The sequence below is a fragment of the Odocoileus virginianus genome, unplaced genomic scaffold (assembly GCF_023699985.2).
Source record: "Odocoileus virginianus isolate 20LAN1187 ecotype Illinois unplaced genomic scaffold, Ovbor_1.2 Unplaced_Scaffold_1, whole genome shotgun sequence".
NCBI lineage: Eukaryota > Metazoa > Chordata > Mammalia > Artiodactyla > Cervidae > Odocoileus > Odocoileus virginianus.
In genome coordinates this window covers 4,786,278-4,802,480 of record NW_027224263.1, presented here as the reverse complement: position 1 = coordinate 4,802,480, position 16,203 = coordinate 4,786,278, and the positions used below count along the sequence as shown (strand labels likewise).

The 16,203-nt window shown below is 38.5% G+C and overlaps 2 protein-coding genes across 3 annotated transcripts in view; one reads left to right on the top strand and one right to left on the bottom strand.

Moving 5' to 3' along the window:
- ALG13 (ALG13 UDP-N-acetylglucosaminyltransferase subunit) overlaps positions 1 to 8,409 on the bottom strand; it is an 80,145-nt gene extending 71,736 nt beyond the window's left edge. The window contains 3 exon segments of the mRNA XM_070462133.1: positions 6,051 to 6,189; positions 7,150 to 7,312; positions 8,292 to 8,409. Coding sequence (XP_070318234.1) covers positions 6,051 to 6,189; positions 7,150 to 7,312; positions 8,292 to 8,372 — 383 coding nt within the window. The 5' untranslated portion in view covers positions 8,373 to 8,409.
- Positions 8,361 to 16,203, top strand: part of DCX (doublecortin) — a 412,950-nt gene continuing 405,107 nt past the window's right edge. For both annotated transcript variants that reach the window (XM_070462136.1, XM_070462134.1), the window contains exon 1: positions 8,361 to 8,608. The gene's annotated coding sequence lies outside the window, so the exon portion shown is untranslated. The remainder of the gene's footprint in view (positions 8,609 to 16,203) is intronic.

Genomic DNA, 16,203 nt, shown 5'->3' with positions numbered 1-16,203 from the left:
ATGAAGATTTTTGGTCATCTCTGATAATTTTCTATTTTTAACAAATCACAGAGATTAAGTGCTTACATTACTAACATGATAAAGCACCGAGAAAAATTATATTACTGTTAGTCATTTCTGATATCCTTAGTGTTGGAAAACTTCCTCAAATTATCACAGTGGTACACATTTTTATATTGCCCTGTGTCGACATGATTTGCCTTTAAAAACACACAAAGCAGTGCTCTAATTCTAGGTTCTAGGTGTCTAGAATCACTAGACAGTACTTTGAGATGATTACTTTTCAATGTTGCAGAACTACACAACAAGTTCATCAGTTCTACTGTCTTACCTAATACCAAATCCTCTTTTATCCTTCCAAATTATAAGCACAGTCTATTATAAATTCTTTACTTTCCAAGCATCCTATAACTCCACATCACCTTTCACCTACTCCAACATCAATCAACCTTCTACCATTACCTGCCCACCTCTGAACCTACCAACAATGTGAATTTCTCGAAATGCTAAACTTTCTCTTTCACTGTCTTAACCTCTCAATATCTCTCAACATAAAACTGCTAAATAAACTGCACTGCACTTAGGCACTGATTTCAAAAATCTGAAGCCCTGTCAGGTAATGAAACTAACCAAATTTTATTTTACTGGATACATATTTCAAATAGAATTTTGGTTACCATTAATTTCTTCATAAGGACCAATTAGACAAACATTTGGCAATTAATTTATCCTAGCCTCTTTCCTTATCTGCAAAATGAGTGGTTTGCACTAGGAATTTTTAAAATTCTCTACCAGTTCCAAAAATCTACAATTCTTTGTCTTAAAGTCTATTTGTTCAATCTAGTATCAATCCTATTCATGGCATTTTGCTAGATTCCAAAAACTCAGGAAGTCACTGGTTTCTAAGTCCAAGGTAAGGTTCCAACATACCAAAGGAAAACCCAACTTAGTGAATTGTGAAATTCCCACTAAAATAAACTTTAGGAAATGAAGAAAATCTCCCTTGGATGTGATTAAAGTAACTAAATACTAGGCAAACATAAGAAGAAAACAAAAAGCTTACAACATGTATTATGGTATCGTACAAAGAGCACAGGAATGGGAGTCAAGAAGTTGCCTCTAGTGGCAGCTCTGTCAAAGGCTATTATTTTAGACAAGTTGTAACCTCTGGCCTTCCTCACCTGAGAAATGATGGGAATGGACTAGATGATCTTGAGGATTCCTGCCAAATCAAAATGATTCTAAGATATTCTCTGATTTTTAAACCCAACTGACACAAAATTTCCCAAAAAGCTGAGTTGAGATGTCACTACACACAACTGACACCACTGGTTGAAGCCTCTGCTAAATGGCCTGGTGGACTGGGAAGACCCAGAGGGATCGGGTGGAGAGGGAGGTGGGAGGGGGGACTGGGATGGGGAATACATGTAAATCCATGGCTAATTCATTTCAATGTATGACAAAAACTACTGTAATGATGTAAAGTAATTAGCCTCCAACTAATAAAAATAAATGGAAAAAAAAATAAAATAACTTTTAAAAGACAAAAAAAAAAAAAAAAGAAATCTGGGTAATGCACTCGTGGGAAAGAAGCAGAGGATGTAGGGCTTTTTAGTTGTCTAATGTTTAAGTAGACCCTTTCATTTATTTCTGATTCCCTATGGCTAATCCTCCATGACATAAGATAATTAAAGACTGAATGATCAACATAAATTTTAAGCCACAATTTTTCTCAAACTAGAGAAATACATTTAAAAGAAAGCCCAGAAAAGTGAAACTCTATGGATTTGAATAGGGACTTTCCTATAGTATTTGGTTAACACTAATATATAATACAATTATGATTATGGTGCTGTAAATTCTCAACCATGTAGATATAGGTTACTCACTTTTTAGATTAATCTTCTCAGCCACCACCTTCTACCATTAGTAAATATTTATTTTATTATTAGCCTAAGTAAAACATAATCAGGAAAATAAATCTACAAAAGCATTATTTAATGCATCCCAAGTAAAATGTTTAGAATATTCAACATCTTGGGATAATACAATTGAAAATAAATCTTTATAGTGAATGCTCTACTTTTATGGATCAGTTATATCTAAACTTTCTACCAAAAAACTATCAATATTTATGGATAATCTAATTTACTTTATAGGTCTTGAGACTACTTATCCTATTCAGAATTTCATAAAGTATCAATTTTGAGCTATGTGACTTTTAAAACCATACATTTAGGGCATTATACACCTCAGATCATTTATTCGTAAAACTAATTTTATAAGGACATAAATAATCCCTCTATGATGCTACAGTAAATGTTTCAATACCACTGTAAGAGGGGGGTCCTTAAAAAAAATAGCAATTCCTATTGGCACAAATGCTTTTTGATTTACTCTTCTCAAACCAGTAAAGCTTTGACATTGGGTAAGATTATTTTTGTCACTTCCTATTTATACTTTATAGGAACAAAATGAATACATCCACTCCACTCTATTCTTCAGAATAATAGTTTCTTGAAGTATAATAGATCAACTGACTCGAAAATTAATCTTTTTAAGGTAATTACTGTGCTTATATAAATAATTTATTTCACAGAACACAACCCATCATTTTTGTTTTGTTTTGATTTGGCTTCTTAGAGTATGAAGCTAAATATTCTGACTCAAATTTTTTTTACAAGTCTATTACTGTTTCATTGTTTTTCTAAGGAACATAAAGTAACTACATTTGAGGTTTTTGTCAAAGCTTTCATATTTAATTCTTTTTTTTTCATGATTCCAAGTCCATTTGGGATTCAAGGATAAACTGTGTGAATGTTCACTATGTATTTCTTTTACTAAAATAAGAAGATTAGGAAAAAATCTAATAAACTTGTGAAACTGCAATTAGAATTTGGACCCAAATGTTAACATTCACAAATAAAATTTTCTATACATTCTATAGATGTAGGAGGCTTATTAATTTATATTATTCTATAAACATATACTCTATATTAAACTTGATTTAACCACATTCCATAGGTTGAATTTGAGGGGTGTTTTTAATGTGTTGAGAGTTTAGTGTTTATTTTTGTAATCCAACAACTTTATCCAAAAATGCAGAAAATTTTTCTGGCTGGCCAGGAGGAAAATATTTCAGTGTTGATAAGTCCATTGACTGTAACAGCCCAGGAAGCATGCTAAAACAAAAGAAGAAAAATATTAGGTAACATGGGAGAAAATTTCATAATTCAATTCTGCCCACTTGATGATTGAATCTAACTTCCAAGAATATTGTGATGCTTCTCAAACTATGTGAATTTTAATGTATTTTAATATTACAGATATATACACTAATAATAACACAACACAGAGCTTATGTCAATAGCAATGCAATAGACACTTTTATCTTTTATGTCAACTAAAATATTTCAGAAATGTTATTTCATGAAAAATGTGGTCATATGGGTTTGGAACACTTCTCAGGACTATGCAGATATAACCTGAAGTAAAATTAATTTATGAAAACAGAATAAATGAAACCAAGAGTGACAGCTACAAGGCAAGCACAATAAGCTGGGGGAGACTACTAGACCATGCATGAAGATTGTAAAATAACTTTTTTTGCTCGTAATTTACTATTATAAATCCATATATAATTAAGCAATGTACAATCACCATGCATGTTGGAAATAAGGTTTCAATCACAACATAAAACTATTACTTCAAGAAATTTAATATTAAAGCAGCCACTTAAGTTAGAACAGACATACAATCATCATCCAGCCTAGATTTGCGGCAAACAAATAATACACCTAAAATGAAAATACAACCAATTATTGATTCTTCTTATGGCACTCATGTGTGTGACTTTCTTGAAATTAATACAAGTAAAAAAGAATTCTAGAACTGAAAAAAGATTAATAAATTGGAGATTGGCACAACTGCCCTTTCAGCCTGAGAGTCAGAAAGTGTTTATGAAATCAATGTGTCCCCTTTTTTAATGTACTAACATAAAAATCAAAGCTAATTTAATATTTAGAATGAAAATATTCATTAAGGTATTTGGAAAAATTAACCTGCATAAACTAAGGAAGATGATTATTTATTCTTCAAAAATGGTATTAACCCATAACAATCTCAACTACCTAAGGACAGATATGCCAATTATCTGCAGCCAATGTAATTTTTATTATCTGGCTTCTCCCCACACTCACAATATTTTAAGAATGGCTTCTATATTACAAAGCCACCCTGACATTCCCTCTCCTCCATCATTACAGGGATTAGAACACCAACCATTGCTCCTGCAACATTCAATGAATCTGTCTCCTCTCAATGAAAATAAAAATCTAAAAAAAAAAAAGAAAAGAAAAATCTTTGTTTTGTGTTCATTGACATATGCCAAATGTCTAGAATAATGCCTGACACATAATATGTGCTCAATAAATAATGAGTGAACAAGTATTTGTTGAGTGCCCAAGAGACAAAAAGCATAAAATTAAAAGAAAAGCTTATGTTCTAGTTAAAGTTTCTTCTAAAGTTTATTTTAAATTTCAACTTTTAATAACATAAGAAATACTTATTTTGTAATACTTCCATGAGGTTTTTTTTCCTTTTAAAATATCAAATTAGGACTGCATTTAAAATCAAATAATTGGGAATTACTGACCTGACCCTTTGGCAAGCTTCTAGTGTCTGAAGAAGAATTAATAGAAAACAAATCAGGAATTTTCTTCATCCTTCTATTGTGATGTTGATCAGTTCTTGCTGAATTCTAATATACTTCTAGAAAATAATACTCCTTACCAAAAAGCAATTCCTCTGCTTAAAATACTCTTTTGAAATACTTATTAAACATAGAATAAAACCAGAATTTTTATGTGAGCTCTCCTCACCCAGCTTCATCTTCATACTACAGCCACCCTTGCTTACTATACTTCTGCCACACTAACCCTCTATTCCTCAAACACACCAAACTCCAAGCTCATTCCCAACTTAGGGCCTTTGCAGTTGCCGCTGTTGCTTCTGACTCTAGAGCTTCACATGACTGGGTCTTTCTAGACATTCAGATTTCAGCTCAAATGCACACCCAGTCATGCCTCCCCTGGCCATTCTAATTAGTCTTCACCCCAGATATCACATCACCCTGCCCTATTTTCTCCATATCACATTTCACCATGTGAAATTCTCTGGATTGCTTATTTATGAACTGTTTAATGTCTATCTCCCACTGCTGGAACACAGGTACCATGAGAGCAGGGACTTTATGTCATGTTCAGCACTGTATCCACAGCACCAAGGGCTTCCCTGATAGCTCAGTTGGTAAAGAATCCACCTGCAACACAGGAGACCCCAGTTTGATTCCTGGGTCGGGAAGATCCACTGGAGAAGGGATAGGCTACCCACTCCAGTATTCTTGGGCTTCCCTTGTGGCTCAGCTGTAAAGAATCTGCCTGCAACGCGGGAGACCTGGGTTTGATCCCTGGGTTGGGAAGATCTCCTGGAGAAGGGAAAGGCTACCCACTCCAGTATTCTGGCCTGGAGAATTCCGTGGACTGTATAGTCCATGGGGTTGCAAACAGTCGGACACGACTGAGTGACTTTCACTTTCCACAACACCAAAACAATGCCTGCTATGCATTAGGGATAGCTGAATGAATGAATGAATGAATGAGCAAATTTAATTCAGGAATTCCAGTGGATTTACTAAAGTCAAAACCTTAATTGAAAATATGCAAATGCCTTCCTTACATAATGAAAAATAATGAACTCAAAAGTTTATATTCTCAGAGATCTGCACACCCAGATGAACATACATAGACACATGTGCACACACATTCAGATATTCACATGCAATGGAATAAGCATAGACACTGAAAGAAATACAACACAGAGATCACAGTCAAAGTAGATGACAAATGAGCAGGTTTTACTGGTGAGAAACTCAAAATGTTTGCTAAGTGGGAGAAAATAAGAAGTCAAAGATACAGGTTGGTTAGGTAGGCAGGTAAGAATAGCTAGGAAGGAATTAAGACAAGAGGTCAAATAATCAGTTTCTAGTATACCTGCAGGTACAGTAGAAGAGATGCCCGTCTTTGTGTAGCTGCTTTGCCAATTCCAGTTGATGATTGTTCATCAACTTTTCATTTATAACCACTATAAGTGGCTTTCTTTTCTCCAAAGTCTCCAAACAGCTTCCTGCACCTACAAAAATATACCAAATTTGTCAATATAGTTTTAAAAAAAGTTAAGGTGCTTCACCAGGCTTTATGGCTTGAACTCAAGGCAACACTACAAGCCTTTTAATCATACATTCAAAATGACAAAAAATAGTTATGACTTGCTCTCTAGTAAGTGTTACAAACCTGACTAGAAAAATACAATTCTTTATTACTGCCAACAATATTAAGACCTATGATTCAGTGCTTTGCAACTTGCCCTCCAGTAGTATGCCCTGGGCATGGGCCCTGAATACAAGTAAGATTCAGGTTCAACATACTATACATGAACCCATTGTTGTTGTTCAGTCGCTTTGACACTCCTTGTGAGTCTGCCTGTCAAAATAGGATAAATCTCCACAAACATGCACATATACAATATTTGGGTCAATTCAACTTTTAAATCTAAACTCATTTAGATAGCTTAAATGGGAGCGAGGAGACTGTTAAGTGAGCAAATTCTTTTGGGGTAGATGATGCCAGTACCGGACTGTTATCTGCCTACCACTTACTGACTGGACAAGTTACTTAACCTTTTAATTTAATGGAAATATAAAAAATCTTCCAAAGCCAGCAGCATCTCAATGACCAATCCAACTAATGAGCTGAATGAACATTCCTGCAGATCTAAGCCCAGATATTAATTTGAACTGACAACTCTTAACACATGTCATTGGATTTATCATTTTGCCCCTCTGTGTTTAGGGTTCCTAACTCTAAAGCTGGGCTTCAGTGATTGATTTCCCATTTTCTTATCACTCAGAAATTATAAATCCTCTCCAATAATGTTCTCGGTCTCGACTGTTACACTTAAATTAGTATTATATTCAAAAGGGCTACTGGTGAGTCATCCTAGTGATTTTATTTTACATCAGAAAGGTTCGAAGTTTCTGTTCTTATTTATGGTCGATCAAAAACCAAACCGGGAGATTCTAAAGCACTTTACCTGCGTGACTAATAACAAGATCTGCTTTCTGAAGGTCTTCCTTCAGTGAATCCTTATACCTGTAAACATCCAAAGTGAATGACTCAGTACTGAATGGTTCAGGTACCACCTTTCCTCTACCTATTTGTAGGACAAGTCGGTTGTAACCAAGGCTCTGGATTATCTGAAATGGGAAAAAAAGAAAAAGGAGGCCTTTTAATCAGGCCACTGGAAAACAGCAATGACGGCCACAAATCCCCAAATCGAAGCACGGGATGCCAACTAGTCGAACTGGAGCCCATTTGCTAGTTTTTCAAAAGGCTCCTTTTCCCCCGTCGTGGGCCCCAACGTGGCGCCTCACTAACCATAAGCGATCTAAACGCCCCATTTCACCACGTCGGGCAAGAAAAGACCCTGAAAGATAGAGAAGGCAAGGTAAAGACTCTTAATGAGACGTTGAAAACTAGGGAGGGAGAGTGACGCACAACGTCGTCTTGGCCCAGAACTGGGGCTGCGGGAACACGAGCCCTGAGGAGAGGTCGCGCTCCTGGGACGCGCGGGGACGCAGGCCAGGAGGGCGCCTGAGGCGGAGGGAAGGCGCAGTGGCCTCGGACCCAGGGCTGCGGGGCAAAGTTGGGGCAGGGCGGGAGCGGCGCGCCATCAGGACCGGTCGGCTGGGGCCGAGTCGGGCCCCATGGTGCTCGTCGACGGCGCGCCCCTGAGCGGGCCTGAGGAGCGGCCTGCGAGGCGGGCGCGGTCCGGGAGGCGGGCCGGAACCCCGGCTCGGGGAGGCGGAGCCGCTGGAAGGAGGGGCGAAGCCGGAGGACGGAGAAGCGGAGGCGGAGAATCGGAGGGGAAAAGCCAGGGAGGGGGAAAGGAGGAGCTGGAGAAGGATGGGGAGGAGCGGCCCGGGAAGGCGGAAGGAAACAGGCAGAGGAGGCGGAGGATTCTGAGGAGCGGGGGAGCGGGAGGAGGGCCTAGTCAGGCGCGGGGAGGAGCCGGCCGAGGGGCGGCGGCACCTGAGGATGAGCTGCTGGGGGTTCTTCGCGAGCGCCGCGGTCAGGCAAGGTTACCGAGGTTAGCGGTCAGGCTGGCGGCAGCAACTGGAGAGCGCAGAGCGGCGAGCCCAGCCGCCACCCGTCCACCCCCTCCCCCCCACTCACTCGCAGACTGTCGTGCGCCGATACACACGCAATGAGGTCGTCAAAGCTGGTGGTCCCTACTGTAACAAAAACGCACTTCATCGCGCGGGTTCCGCAACCCCGAATCGCAAGGGCCGGATGTGACGTATCGGAGGCCACGCGGGCGGCCGTGTTATGTGCAGGAGCCGGAAGTCGGCCATGGCCACCAGGGGGCAGTGGGCGCGTGGTCTGTGTCGCCGGGGATGGGAGGAGAGCAACGACTGCTCCTGGCCTCAGTGCTGGCCACTTTTGTAAGCCTTTTTGCGTGTAGGAGTTCACGGGACTCTCATAGTAAGGAGGTGGGAAATTGACAATTCTTTTTTTTCAAAAGTGGGATTTAAAATAATAATCATGAAGTCTCACACCCTTATGTTTGCAGCCTGGTTCGGTACCACAGATCTTTGAATGATAACAGAAGTTTGGGATTCTTTATTGACTACCTTGTTTTGTCAAAAGACATTTGAGGGATGGTTTTACTTCCAAGTCTGTTCAGGGCATCTGAAAAAAAAAAAGTCCCTTTTAAAAATCGCTCATTAGCTTGGGCACTTCCATCTGTGGGTCTCAAGTAGACGGAGCCCTACAGTGTCTCTAGGAAGCTTTAGAAAGTAATATCAATTAGCAAGCATTGTGTGTAAAATAGAGGCGTTAAGGTCGGAAGCCTACGTCTCTGTCTTGGAACCCATTCATTTAACCATTTAAAACGTAAAATTACCATAAATTTAAATTCCAAGCAAATATAAAATTATATGTTAGCATGAGTGAATACAGCAAACGTGTTATAGTCAGGAAGAGAGGTGATTTTTCAAGACTCTTCTTTGTCCTACCATCATGACTAGGATCATTGCCTGCTTTATTTCATTCTAATGTTTTCTGTATGTCCTACCTAAAATCTCAGTTTAGCTGATACGTATGCTTTACACTGCCTGGTTATATACAGAAGAGATGCTATGAGAAGAAATTCTTTTAAATACCAGAGAGGATTGGAAGTGAATTAGACCTTAAACATGGGCTAAAATTATCTATGAAATGGAAACCCACTCCAGTACTCTTGCCTGGAAAATCCCATGGATGGAGGAGTGTGGTAGTCCAGAGTCCATGGAGTCACAAAGAGTAGGACACGACTGAGCGACTTCACTTTCACGTTCACTTTCAAGTGTATTTCTAACAAGACTTTCTCTGTATCTTGAGACTTGAATAAATGTCTTTTTGAGGGGTGGTATGCTGCTACCCCTTTCTTATACCGAATTTTGTGAATTAATTAAACTAGTTTCATCTGGAGGAGGAAATGGCAACACACTCCAGTATTCTTGCCTCGAGGATCCCATGGACAGAGTAGTGTGGAGGACTACAGTCCAACACGACTGAAGTGACTTAGCATAGGTACATACAGTTTCATCATAACAGTAAATAAAGATCATGCTTAAATAATAAAATATAAGCATAAGCATATTTTCTGCCCAATGAAAGAATAAAGTATGAATATTTATTGGAATATAAAGACAAAATATTCCAAAATATTCTGTAATTCAGAAAGATCTCACCTTGTGTTTGTGATATTTTTCCTATATCTGGAAGTTATAAATTAAAGGGGTGCTGTAATAAGGGAGAGTAATAAGCACAAATAGAAGTTGAATATTCTTACATTTCTAGAAAATAAGAAAATTGAATATCTAATGAAACAGAGCCTTGCCAAAACTGAGTTTCCATCCTGAGTTAGTGACTAATTTATCTGAAACTTTTTTCCCTTGCTTGTCTCTTCTGGTCCCAATCCCTTTCATGTCCCCTCTGACCTCAATCCTATGCTAACTGAGCACTAATCAACCAGAGTCAGTCCACTAAAATTGCTGCTGTTGCAGATGTTATCATTCTGGTAAAATCTCAGGTTGTTTCTCCAGGGCAAGATGAGCTCACAGACCCCAGAGCGACCGTCCAGAGAATTCTGAACCAGAGACATTTTGACTCCTGAAATCATGATTAACAAATATCAGAAATGTCACTTTGTGCTTCCCCTTTAAAACATCCCCAGAATTCAAAGACCAAGAAGGAGTGGATCTGAGATTTGTATCCCACTCCCTTACTGTGCAGTGCTTAGTGGCTCAGTCGTGTCTGACTCTTTGCGACCTTATGGATTGTGGCAGGCCAGGCTCCTCTGTCCATGGGATTCTCCAGGCAAGAACACTGGAGTGGGTTGCCATGTCCTCCTCCAGGGGATCTTCCCTACCCAGGGATCAAACCCAGGTCTCCTGCATTGCAGGCAGATTCTTTACTGTCTGAGCCTCCAGGGAAGCCCCACCCTCCTGGATGCCCTGCAAATAAATCCTTACGTTGCTGCAAACTCCTGCTGTCAATAATTTGGCTTACTGTGGCACAAGTATATGATCCTTTGCTTGGTTACATTAATACTTTAAATGTGCTAGACTTTAATTAAAAATCTTCTTGCAGAAACTGATCCAGAAACATTTTAAGAACCCAAGGTTACATAATTAATGTAAAATTTTGGCAATTATGTCTTTTCTCTGTCTTTTAAGTGTTAAGTATGCATTTTATTTGCTTGGCTCTGTTTTTCTTATACAGGATTACTGATCAAATAAATTAATATTACTTCTAAAAGATTTATGATTATGAATAATGTAAATTTCTTTTCTTTTTTTTTCCATTTATTTTTATTAGTTGGAGGCTAATTACTTTACATCATTACAGTAGTTTTTGTCATACATTGAAATGAATTAGCCATGGATTTACATGTATTCCCCATCCCGGTCCCCCCTCCCACCTCCCTCTCCGCCCGATCCCTCTGGGTCTTCCCAGTGCACCAGGCCCGAGCACTTGTCTCATGTACCCAACCTGGGCTGGTTATCTGTTTCACCCTAGATAATATACATGTTTCAATGCTGTTCTCTTGAAACATCCCACCCTCGCCTTCTCCCAGAGTCCACAAGTCTGTTCTATACATCTGAGTCTCTTTTTCTGTTTTGCATATAGGGTTATCGTTACCATCTTTCTAAATTCCATATATATGTGTTAGTATACTGTAATGGTCTTTATCTTTCTGGCTTGCTTCGCTCTGTATAATGGGCTGCAGTTTCATCCATCTCATTAGAACTGATTCAAATGAATTCTTTTTAATGGCTGAGTAATATTCCATGGTGTATATGTACCACAGCTTCCTCATCCATTCGTCTGCTGATGGGCATCTAGGTTGCTTCCATGTTCTGGCTATTATAAACAGTGCTGCGATGAACATTGGGGTGCATGTGTCTCTTTCAGATCTGGTTTCCTTGGTGTGTATGCCCAGAAGTGGGATTGCTGGGTCATATGGCAGATCTATTTCCAGCCTTTTAAGAAATCTCCACACTGTTTTCCATAGTGGCTGTACTAATTTGCATTCCCACCAACAGTGTAAGAGGGTTCCCTTTTCTCCACACCCTCTCCAGCATTTATTGCTTGTAGACTTTTGGATAGCAGCCATCCTGACTGGCATATAATGGTACCTCATTGTGGTTTTGATTTGCATTTCTCTGATAATGAGTGATGTTGAGCATCTTTTCATGTGTTTGTTAACCATCTGTATGTCTTCCTTGGAGAAATGTCTGTTGAGTTCTTTGGCCCATTTTTTGATTGGGTCATTTATTTTTCTGGAGTTGAGCTGGAGGAGTTGCTTGTGTATTTTTGAGATTAATCCTTTGTCTGTTGCTTCGTTTGCTATTATTTTCTCCCAATCTGAGGGCTGTCTTTTCACCTTGCTTATAGTTTCCTTTGTTGTGCAAAAGCTTTTAAGTTTCATTAGGTCCCATTTGTTCATTTTTGCTTTTATTTCTAAAATTCTGGGATGTGGGTCATAGAGGATCCTGCTGTGATTTATGTCAGAGAGTGTTTTGCCTATGTTCTCCTCTAGGAGTTTTATAGTTTCTGGTCTTACATTTAGATCTTTAATCCATTTTGAGTTTATTTTTGTGTATGGTGTTAGAAAGTGTTCTAGTTTCATTCTTTTACAAGTGGTTGACCAGTTTTCCCAGCACCACTTGTTAAAGAGGTTATCTTTTTTCCATTGTATATCCTTGCCTCCTTTGTCGAAGATAAGGTGACCATAGGTTCGTGGATTTATCTCTGGGCTTTCTATTCTGTTCCATTGATCTATATTTCTGTCTTTGTGCCAGTACCATACTGTCTTGATGACTGTGGCTTTGTAGTATAGTCTGAAGTCAGGCAGGTTGATTCCTCCAGTTCCATTCTTCTTTCTCAGGATTACTTTGGCTATTCGAGGTTTTTTTGTATTTCCATACAAATTGTGAAATTATTTGTTCTAGTTCTGTGAAAAATACCGTTGGTAGTTTGATAGGGATTGCATTGAATCTATAGATTGCTTTGGGTAGTATAGCCATTTTGACAATATTGATTCTTCCAATCCATGAACACGGTATATTTCTCCATCTGTTTGTGTCCTCTTGTAAATTTCTTTTCAACTGCATTGTCAATATTCTGGCAAACTTTATTTCAATAGTAACTGCTTCCTGGTATGCCAGTTTGAAGTTAATTTCCAAGATCTTTAGGCACTTTTAAAAAAATTGTGTATTGACATTAAATTGAGTTAATGATTAGTGGATGATTGTGGCACAACTAGATAAATTAAATAGAAAACTGAAACACTGGTTTAAACTAAACATAATTCTGACTTTATATATTTTTGCTTCTTATTTGAAATGCTATAGAGAAGCTATGTCTTGGAGTTGTGTAATGAATTTGTTCTTTTTTGCCACTTCAGGAAGTTGTCAATAGAATTTGTGTGGCTTGTAGAAGGTGTTGTCATGTGTATTCTTAAATTCTGCTAGCCTATTAACATGCTTATATATGTCAGGTAGTTTTCGATTATATCCACCCTGCACTTTTCTCTTTAAATTAGAAAGTAATCACTTTATTTAAAAATTATAGTTAATATGGGTGGTTAAGGCTTTTCAAGTAGTAGCAGTGCAGAGAATTATAACAGTATCTGTGCTTTTGTTTTTCAAGGAAAAAGAATAGTTTTTTTCTAAAGCAAGTTTTTTATTTCCATAAGTCTTTATGTGCTTAAAAATTATTGAGAACCTCAAAGAGCTTGGATTTATGTAGATTATAATGTTAGTTATAACTATTGACATTTATCATATTAGAGGCTAAAAAATGAGAACATTTAAAAATATTTATTGATTCTTTGAAAAGTAACAATGATGAGCATCTTGGATGTTGACATAAATGACATATTTTTATGAAAAATAACTATTTTTCAAAACAAACATTTTCACGAGAAGAAGAGCATGTTTCACATTTTTCCAAATCCGTTTACTATCTGGGCTTAAAAAAGAAAGGAATCTGGGTCCTTGCGTCTGCTTTGACATTTAATCCATTGCATTATCACACATCACACAGCCTCTGGAAAACTCCACTATATATTCGTGAAAGGAATGGTATGCTGCTACCCGTTTCTTGATACCAAATTTCACCACTTTGAGAAGATGAGAGTCAAACAAAAACACACAACATCTTAATATTATTATGAAAATTGTTTTGACCTCACAGATCCTGTAAAGGAATATGAGACTTAAAAAAGACAAAACTTAGAAAATGAATTTTAGTTAGGTTTGTTTATAATACCTGAATCTGAAAAGAATCTACAAAATATGTTAAAATGTTTAGAGTACTCCATTAGTTTAGATGGAGTTGCTTCCTTTATTTGGTAAATAATGCTTCCTTTATTTAGTAAATGTTGCTTCCTTTATTTAGTAAATAATGCTTCCACCTGCCATAGGAAAGATTATTCTTTACCTTGCCAGTCCAATCACTTCATGAAAAACAGGGAAAAAGTAGAAACAGTGGCAGATTTTATTTTCTTGGGCTCCAAAGTCACTGCGGACAGTGACTGCAGCCATGAAATTAAAAGATGCTTGCTCCTTGGAAGAAAACCTGTGAGAAACCTAGGCAGTCTATTAAAAGGAAGAGACATTACTTTGCCAACAAAGATTCCTTTAGTCAAAGCTATGGTTTTTCCAGTAGTCATGTACGGATGTGAGAGTTGGACCATAAAGAAAGCTGAGTGCTGAAGAATTGATGCTTTTAAATTGTGGTGCTGGAGAAGACTCTTGAGGGTCCCTTGGACTGCAAGGAAATCAAACCAGTCAATCCTAAAGGAAATCAGTCCTGAATATTCATTGGAAGGACTGATGCTGAAGCTGAAGTCTTCAGTTTCAATACTTTGGCCACCTGATGTGAAGAACTGACTCATTGGAAAAGACCCTGATGCTGGGAAAGATTGAGGGCAGAGGAGAAGGGGACGACAGAGGATGAGATGGCTGGATGGCATCACTGACTCAATGGACATGAGTTTGAGCAAACTCCGGGAGATAATGAAGGACAGGGAAGCCCAGTGTGCTGCAGTCCATGCGGTGCCAAAAAGCTGGACGTGACTTTGCCACTAAACAACACCACCAATCTGCCAAAATAGCAGAAATTCTGTCTTACAAGAATAATTTTCTATCACTTAAGTTGCCTTTCTTGTATCCTTGATTATTTAAGGGGGAAATAACTAAACAACATAACTCTTCACTTCTAATAGTGTTCAGTTCAGTTTAGTCGTTCAGTCGTGTCCAACTCTTTGCAACCCCATGGACTGCAGCACACCAGGCCTCCCTGTCCATCACCAACTCCCAGAGTTTACTCAAACTCATGTCCATTGAGTCGGTGATGCCATCCAACCATCTCATCCTCTGTTGTCCCCTTCTCCTCCTGCCTTCAATCTTTCCCAGCATCAGGGTCTTTTCAAATGAAGTCAGTTCTTCCCATCAGGTGGCCAAAGTATTGGAGTTTCAGCTTCAGCATCAGTCCTTCCAATGAATATTCAGGATTGATTTCCTTTAGGATGGACTGGTTGGATCTCCTTGCAGTCCAAGGGACTCTCAAGAGTCTTCTCCAACACCACAGTTCAAAAGCATCAATTCTTCAGTGCTCAGCTTTCTTTATAGTCCAACTCTCACATCCATATATGACTACTGGAAAAAACATAGCTTTGACTATTTGTACTTTGTTGGAAAAGTAATGTCTCTGCTTTTTAATATGCTGTCTAGTTTGGTCATAACTTTTCTTCCAAGGAGCAAGCGTCTTTTAATTTCATGGCTGCAGTCACCATCTGCAGTGATTTTGGAGCCCAAAAAATAAAGTCTGTCACTGTTTCCACTGTTTCTCCATCTATTTGCCATGAAGTGATGGGACTGGATGCCATGATCTTAGTTTTCTGAATGTTGAGTTTTAAGCCAATTTTTTCACTCTCCCTCTTTCATTTTCATCAAGAGGCTCTTTAGTTCTTCTTTGCTTTCTGCCATAAGGGTGGTGTCATCTGCATACCTGAGGTAATTGATATTTTCCCCGGCAATCTTGATTCCAGCTTGTGCTTCCTGCAGCCCAGGGTTTCTCATGGTGTACTCCGCATATATGTTAAATAAGCAGGGTGACAGTATACAGCTTTGAAGTACTCCTTTCCCTATTTGGAACCTGTTGTTCCATGTCCAAGGCTAACTATTGCTACCTGACCTGCACACGGATTTCTCAAGAGGCAGGTCGGGTGGTCTGATATTCCCATCTCTTTAAGAATTTTCCTCAGTTGACACTCAGGTGACCATTATATCTACTACTGTGGGCAAGAATCGCTTAGAAGAAATGGAGTAGCCATCATAGTCAACAAGAGAGTCTGAAATGCAGTACTTGGATGCAGTCTCAAAAACAACAGAATGATCTCTGTTTATTTCCAAGGCAAACCATTCAATATCACAGTCAATCCAAGTCTATGCCCCAACCAGTAATGCTGAAGAAGCTGAAGTTGAACAGTTCTATGAAGACCTACAAGACCTTCTAGAACTAACACCCCAAA